The sequence below is a fragment of the Zootoca vivipara genome, chromosome 6 (assembly GCF_965207765.1).
Source record: "Zootoca vivipara chromosome 6, rZooViv2.hap1.1, whole genome shotgun sequence".
Lineage (NCBI taxonomy): Eukaryota > Metazoa > Chordata > Lepidosauria > Squamata > Lacertidae > Zootoca > Zootoca vivipara.
This window is the reverse complement of record NC_142589.1, coordinates 20,547,396-20,555,502: the sequence shown is the minus strand read 5'-3', so window position 1 is coordinate 20,555,502 and position 8,107 is coordinate 20,547,396. Positions and strand designations below refer to the sequence as shown.

At 44.0% G+C, this 8,107-nt stretch overlaps 1 protein-coding gene across 1 annotated transcript; it reads right to left on the bottom strand.

Annotated features, from left to right (window-relative positions):
• Positions 1-219: 219 nt before the first annotated feature.
• LOC118086125 (arylacetamide deacetylase-like 4) lies at positions 220-7,481 on the bottom strand. The gene is made up of 4 exons (XM_035117404.3): positions 7,227-7,481; positions 6,071-6,287; positions 3,283-3,346; positions 220-1,200 (listed from the first exon to the last, which is right to left on the bottom strand). The coding sequence occupies exons 1-4, from the start codon at positions 7,401-7,403 to the stop codon at positions 426-428; spliced, it is 1,233 nt and encodes a 410-aa protein (XP_034973295.1). The 5' UTR covers positions 7,404-7,481; the 3' UTR covers positions 220-425.
• Positions 7,482-8,107: the final 626 nt, after the last annotated feature.

The window sequence follows — 8,107 nt, the reverse complement described above, 5'->3', positions numbered from 1 at the left end:
TGTTACTTCTCTTGATCTGGACACTATAATTCTGTTGATGGAGCTTAGAACAGCATTAGCAGTGCAGATCTCCAGCCAACCAACAAGTACTAAAATGCAACAGAAGGGTGAATCCTCCATTTACAAAATTCATGTACTGTATTAATGAAAACAATGTAGGAATGCATTATGTTAGAGCAAATTGCTTGCAATCATGTGTGTATTAATCAAAACTCCATACAAAGTAATAGTGTTTATTAGAAAAATTTCAGACTAAAGTGCTGGTGAATTTTCAAGAGGAGTTCCCTGCTGCCCCAAGAACCACATTTTGCTGCAGAATTGTGGAGAACTTAATTTACGTCTGGAAAAGTGTCAAAATGTCAGAAGCTAAAGTTAGCAGATTCTCCCTTCCGTATGAATGACTCACAAATTCAAGTGATTTCCTCTCATAGGTTTTTGACAAAGTCTACAATCCTGTCCATTAATTCAACTGCAGCGGGAAATGTGAACAGGCCTGCATCAAAGAGGTTTAGCACCCCATGAAACCCGTTCTCAACATGGAACCAGCTGACTTTCACCCCATGGTCCTCCAGACGTTTCTTGTACAGCAGTCCGTCATCTCGTAATACGTCATATTCACAGCTCACAATTAGGGTTTCAGGAAGCTTCTGGATGACAGAGTCATCAGCGAAAAGGCAAGAAAAATCAGCTTCTAATGTCTCTGGCAGTTGCCTATAGACTTCAGGTTCATAGGGAGCGAGCGGGACTTGCTTGTAGCCTCTCCCCTTAAATCTCTCTGGAATGTTGTCTGGACTCACCCACTTCCCATATTTTAGCCTCATTGAATCTGGCACATGAGAGCCCTTCAGGAGCTGGCCTGTCAAAGAAGGGTCCTTTCCAATATACTTCGTGACATAGTAAACAACATTTTCCTGGAACAAGGGGGGCATTGAGCTGTTCTGCTGATAGGAAGGCAGGTTGAAGTCCATAGCCTGGCTAGTCTGGTAGATCAGCACTTGAGCCCGTAGCTTTGGAAGGTCTGATCTCTCCACCAGTTTCTGGGCAACAACAGCAGCATAATTGCCCCCAGCACTGTCCCCACCAACGATGATCTTGGAAGGATCCACCCCATGGGAAGCTGCATTTTGGATTAAGTGTAGGGTAGCAGCAAGGCAGTCCTTGTACTGAGCGGGAGGAAGATGCTCAGGAGACAGGCGGTAGCTGATGAATAAAACAGAAGCAAAGAGGTAAGCTTCCAGAATCTGTTCCAAACTTATTCATGATCACATAAAAACACAATAAGGGCCTGCTGGATCTCACCGGGGCCAAGGAGGCCCCTGCAAGCAGGGCCGAAGCACAAGGGCACTCTTCCTGTGGCTTCAAGCAAATGGTCTTCAGCATTATTCCTGTGAGTATCCATGGACAGCCCTCCAAATTCTTGCTTGGGATGTGCAACCCAACTGGGGACTGCAACCCAACCCAGTGCTATTTTTCTAGAAAAAGAGCTCCAAGAATCTCCATGAAAACCTCTCTCATTCTCTAGGAATGGCAAAAATGCCCACCTAAGTGGTGCCAGAACCAACTTGAGAGGTGCTGGAACTGAGTTCCTGTGAGTTCCCCCTGAAAAAAGACCTGTGCAGATAGTGTACTTTCAAACACATGCAGAATCTTCAAGAGGCATTACCTCAGGTCAGGGACACATTCCGGGCAGGTAAGATTGAAGGATGAGGGCACAAGACAGAGTCCATGATGTGGAAATTAGACATTAGTTCCCGTTTGCAGAGTATGCGGAAGGCAGCCCTGAGTGGTTTGACCCTTATATTAATTCTCTTTTTCCTCCTATAAAAACTACTCAAGACACACTATTTTAAAGTTTAAAGAACAACTTTTACTTACAGACCCTCTAAGTGTCCCTATAGAGAAGCTGGTTTGATTCTGTAATGTACAGTACCGCTTTTCCTTCGGATGTCCCTACTTTCATAGGAGAAATGTTGGAGGGTATGGAGTTACCCAACCCCTGAGCTGTCTGAAGGCAGTCCTGTATTAGAAAGGCAATCTTCATAGTGCAGGCTCTGAAACTCAGGGCTACCCTGACAGGGTAGTGTGTCCTAGACCTGGACCTGCTTTAATTCTCTCTATTTCATTTTTAACTCAATGTGCCGAGCCTATTTTGGGCTATGTTATGCTTTAGATCTATCCCCATATTAGATTTTTGGCACTGGCACCTAAATCTTTGCATTATTGTCTCAGGGTAATTTAAATGTTATTACGCCAGCAATATCACCGTAAATTATGCTTTGTTGCTTGTCTCTGGCATCTTTGTATTGTTTTATTTTGCTATAGCTGTATGCTAACGCAATAAAGGTTTGATGATGTATTAGAAAGGTGTTTTTTTAAAAAAAAAAAAAAGTTTAATATTTTATTATATTTTGTATCTGTTGGAAGCTGCCCAGAGTGGCTGGGGCAACCCAGTAAGATGTGTGTGGGGTATAAATAATAAAAGCATAATTATGGAATGGGATGTCCCTATTTTCATCAGGGAATTTTGGAGGGTATGTACTTAGTGCACTTTCAGTTGCAGATTAAATATACAATGCAGGCGAATGTTTCTTAAATTGCTAATTCATCTTTGAGCTACTCCCAGAGCTGGAATGGGGTTAGTTTAACCTCTGGTTAACTGAATTATTGTGTGCACGTCTAAAAAGTGTGTCACTCACAGGAAAAGCTTGGAAAGCTCTGTTTTACAAAGATTAAAATGTTACAGAATAACTAACCCTGAGGCAGACAGGAGAGCAACAGTTCAGCCGCTCTCACACCAAAGACCATTAATAGCTGCCACTGCCTTACCAACTGCCACAGGGTGTATGACGTTAGAGAATTATACAACTCTTGCAATTAATCCTTTACATATATATGAACTTGGGGTGCTAACATCCCAGAAAAGAAGGGTGTGGCCTGGGTAGGGGAGGAAGAGTGGCATTTTTGAGTCCTGAGGGCAAGAGCCACAGCCGGCTGTGTGCGCGTTCTGGGGGCGTGATGCACCGCCTGTTGTGAGTGTGGTGCCCGATGCGCAGGGGGGTACATGGCACGTGTCCGAGGGTGCGCTGCGATGGCACCCTCCCCACACATTCCCATTCCTCCGCCAGTGCATAGAACAAAATGTTGACAGCTTTCGCGGGGAACCTCTTTCTCCTGCAAGGAATATGGCAAGGGATGCCACCAACAAATACAACAACATGCTGGGTGCAAAGCACACACAAACACATTTTCCCTATGAAAAGACAGGTGGTTGCGTTTACTTACCCGACAGACACAAGCACTGAATCAGTCTCCTTGGCGATTTTGCAGCAGACATCTTGGTAAGACGCTAGAAAGGCAAGGGAAATTCTAAATATGGAGGCAATTATCTTGAAGATAGCCCTAACAAACTGAAGCTCTTTCAGAAACCTGGGTTGTTTGTATCTAACTCTTCAAAGCAGAACCACTGACATGCATGGACATAAATCACAGCACAACCTGAACCATGTCTTCCCAGAAGACCTCCTAAATTGTAGTTGGGAGGGTGACATCTTGGCTACTGATGTTCTACATGTCCAGAGAATACAACGCCCATCAGTCACAGATAGGGATGGGTGAATCTGTCAATCTCAGTGTCTCTTGGGTTTCTCATTTCTCTAACATACGCATAAGAACCAAATCAAATCCTGCAGGATCAGACCAATGGTCCATCTTGTCCAGCATTCTGTTCTCACAGTGGCTAATCAAATGTTTCTGTAAGCCTGAAAGAAGGAACTGAGAACAAGAGCACTCTGCCTGCCCAAGGTTTCCAGCCACTGCTATACAGAAGCATTGCTACCTCCAGTCTTGCCTTTTAAAGCACATTCTGGAACACCAACCTTCCCTTACCTAATGTTTTTCTACATGCAATTTTTGCTGCCATAAACCTTTTTGTGCACACATTTTCCTGTACAGTATGTGAATTGTGAACATCACATGGTTAGAGTAGTGCATTGTAAGCATCAGAGACTAGCTTTGGGTTCACAAATAGTTTTGCAAAAGGCAAATTTAGCAGGTTCACCTACAAAAGCAAACTCAATCCAATTACACACAGGTAAATGGTTTGCAAGCTTTCGTTTAGTTAACATGTTATCATTGATATGCATAGATGCAAACCTAGGTCCAGTGAGAGCTGGACCATAAAGAAGACTGATCGCCAAAGAATTGATGCTTTTGAATTATGTTGCTGGGGGAGACTCTTGAGAATCCCATGCACTGCAAGAACATCAAACCTATCCATTTTGAAGGAAATCAGTCCTGAGTGCTCACTGGAAGGACAGATCCTGAAGCTGAGGCTCCAATACTTTGGCCACCTCATGAGAAGAGAAGACTCCCTGGGAAAGACCCTGATGTTGGGAAAGATTGAGGGCACAAGGAGAAGGGGACGACAGAGGACAAAATGGTTGGACAGTGTTCTCGAAGCCTCCAACATGATTCTGACCAAACTGTGGGAGGCAGTGGAAGACAGGAGTGCTGGCGTGCTCTGGTCCATGGGGTCACAAAGAGTCAGACACGACTAAACAACTAAACAACAACAACAAAGGTCCATTTTCAGAAACAGGAAAAAACAAACTTGTTATCAGAACCTCCCAAATGCCCACCTCAAAAAACATCTCTCCAGTCAGTATGGTCAACGGTCAGGGATCATGGCTCTTGCATTTCAGGAAGCAAAATCTGCAAGGGGCACAGTTGTCTCCCACCACTACCACCACATCGATGTATCTAATAATGGCAAGCTCTCCTGAGTCCCCACTTGATTCTAGCCTTCCTTCCTCCTGAAGTTGCTACTTTATAGGTAAAATGGTAAAGGACCCCTGGATGGTTAAGTCCAGTCAAATGTGACAATGGGGTTACGGCGCTCATCTCCCTTCAGGCTGAGGGAGACGGCGTTTGTCCACAGACAGCTTTCCGCGTCATGTGACCAGCATGAGTAAAGCTCCTTCTGCTGCAATGGGATTACTAGGTTGCTACTTTATAAGCTGTTGCAAAGCAATGTCAGAGCACTCAGGAGCAGCAACCTCAAGTTATAATATATATGTTTGTGAACCTCTCTGAGGTTCTATAAAATCAAGTGGCATTTGTATTTTATAAAATGAATCATCAGTGGGGGACATTGTCCCTCCCCCAGGGGCTGCTTGCTGGAGTCCAGCTCCCCTGATCCCCAACCATTGACCAGTGGAGATGTGAGACCTGGGAAGCCATGATAACAAGAGACTCCGTTTGTTTTTTCTTCCTGTTGACCTAAGTAACCATATATGCATATAAATTAACATATGCTATTCCAAAATACATGTATGCCCCTTGTCTTCACAGGAACTACCACCAACACTCTTGTATCTCAGCCCTGTAAACCATTCTGCATGGGTTTACTGAGTTCAATGGGACTTGCCCTTTTCAACAGGGAATGGACTCCCTTGGAAGGTGGTGGACTCTCTTTGCCTGGAGGTTTCAAAATAGAGGTTGGATGGCCATCTGTCAGGTCTTCTTCAGCTGTGATTCCTTCATTACAGAGTGTTGACTAGATCAGGAGTAGGCAAGGTTTTCTGGCCGTTGGCCGGATCATTCCCACAAACAATCATCCATGGGCCGGACATGCGCAGCGGAATGCCGAAAATCGCATCAGCGCATGTCCATGGCGCCGAAAATCGCTTCTGCGCAGGCCCAGAAGCCAAAAATCGCACCTGTGCAAAAGCTATTTTAGGCACCTGGGCATGCGCAGACATGCTTTCTGGTATCTGTGCATGCGCAGATGCCATTTCTGGCACCACTCGGCAAGTCCCTGCGCTGCACTGTGCTGGTTTAGCGCAGTGTGTGTGGGACTTGCCAAGCAGGCGGCTCAGTGAGCGGACGGCTCATGGGCTGGTTAAACGGCTTCTGTGGGCCGGATCCAGCCCATAGGCCGGAGGTTACCGACCTCTGACCTAGATGACCACTTGGGAACTCTCCTATTCCATGAATCTAGATGGGCTTACTTGAGTTCAATGGGGATTGCCTCCAGATAAGTGTTCATAGGCTCACAGCCTTAATCTCTTACCGATGCTCCCAATCATCCCAGCACCTCCATGAAAGAACATAAATCCTTTCCTTAGGCCAGCAGATGGTGCTTTGGGCTGATAAACCCTCACGGGCACCCCGTCGAAATGCAGATCTTTGGCAGACAGGCTGGGATCCACTCTTGGATTCCGGAAACTCACAACAAAGCGGATAAAGGCAACCTGTCTGCAGACACCCAGCAGTTCAAGACACTTCCCCTGTTGGGCAAAGGAAAGGTCTCATGAAAATAGTGCCCACATTTGCATCCTATTCACCAGGGGTGGTGGTATCTAACTAAATCCTATTTAAGATAGGCCCATGGTAATGAATGAGCGCATGTTAGCCATGTCCATTAATTTCAATTGGTCTGCTTAGAATGGGACTGTCATTAGAGGCAGCCCTGGGTCACAATGAGTGATCCAATGGTTAGGCTTGATGTTGAAACCCAAAAGCTTTCCTAAATCATGGTTTGTTTGGCCACCCCAACCTAAACACCAGCCAAGGTACAGAGGCAAAAGAAGCTGGGAAACAAGCTAAGCTCTGGAAAAACCACCCACAATCTGCTTGCTTGTTTATCAGACAATATTTGCTTTCCTGAAGAAACCATGATGTAAACGAACCATATTATTAGTGTGAATAATATATTTGTCTCTATGTGTGTCCCACTATAGGTTGAAAAGAAAGCCCTTGTTGAATTTGATTATATCCTCATCGCATCACCATCAAGTAAAGACACAAATTTTACTGACCTCATTATGTATGTTGGATTAAGCAGTATATGAATTACTTAAATATATAAACTGTTATTATTATTATTAATTAAAAATACTGCCCTTCTTGGAAGGATCAAAGAGTGGTTCACATCATTAAAAAAAACCAAGATAAAAACAAAAAATAAATAAAAACAAGCACAAAGCAAATCAATAACACCTTTAAAAGATAGAGAAATACTATATATAAAAGATATAGAAATTAATAACACCTGTCCCTCAAAGACATTTGAAAGGACTTAGAAATGTTTTTGCCTGGCATCTAAAGATCTGTAAAGATCACTAATAAGAATAATAATAAGAATAATAAGAATAATTACATTTCTTAATCACCTTTCACATTAGAACGTAAGAAGAACATAATGGCCCATCCAGTCCCCAACTTACCAGAGCAAACACAATAATGAAACTACAGTGAAAGACTCGAAGCTTCAATTGACTGTCAAATCCAGATGGGATTTCACTCCTGGAAAGATCATAATAAATTGTGAAGGAGAGAAGCAACAGGAAAAGAATCCCTATAACTCCAATCACCCCAAGCACGAGGCCTAGAAGAAGCTCCATTTCACCATTACAAAGAGAGCAAGGAAAACACTGAGCCTACGATGTCAGTACTGTATTTGCTCCTGTATTTGCTCCACCAGAGGTATCTAGGCTACTTAGCTGTCTGTAGGCTGGTTGATTAAGTAATTCCAAATTAGCACACCTACTCCCATGCAGATATTTCATCCATCGGAACACCAACAGCAATTTCATGGGTCTTAGCAATGGCACAATGTGTGATGTTTAATTCAAGAATGTCAAGACTGGCCACTGATCAATCCAGTTCCATGGTGTCTGCCCCAGAGCTCTTCAGCTTTACATACCCCGGATGTTCATTGCCTGAAGTTCACAACATCCCCAGCCAGCTTATGCCTGTAGTCAGGAATGGTGGGAGGCGTTGCCCGAGGTGGAAGAGGACTTGTGTGCACTGCCTGGCCCAAGATTTCCAAGGCTTCAGACACAAGTCCCATTCCTATCCAGAGATCCCAGGGATCGAACTTAAGCCCTTGCATATTCAAAGCATGGGCTCTTCTTCTGAGGTCCGTGTTGAGTCCGTGTTGAGATGAAGTTTTCATTAACATGTTTTCATTAACGATTTTCTTGGGTTACAAATGCACAAAAATCACCTCTGTTTTCTGATTATAATGTCCTTTTTACAGATCAGTTATATTCAATGTGAGCCTTAATCTTGTATGTGGTATAAGGTTGGGGGAGAAGAGAAGTGC

Coding starts and splice junctions, on each gene's coding strand:
- LOC118086125 (XM_035117404.3), bottom strand. CDS start 7,403: ATGGAGCTTCTTCTAGGCCTCGTGCTTGGGGTGATTGGAGTTATAGGG. Junction 6,288..7,226: donor TCATTATTGTGTTTGCTCTG/GTAAGTTGGGGA, acceptor TTTGCCCAACAG/GGGAAGTGTCTTGAACTGCT. Junction 3,347..6,070: donor TGGGATGATTGGGAGCATCG/GTAAGAGATTAA, acceptor TTGCCTTTCTAG/CGTCTTACCAAGATGTCTGC.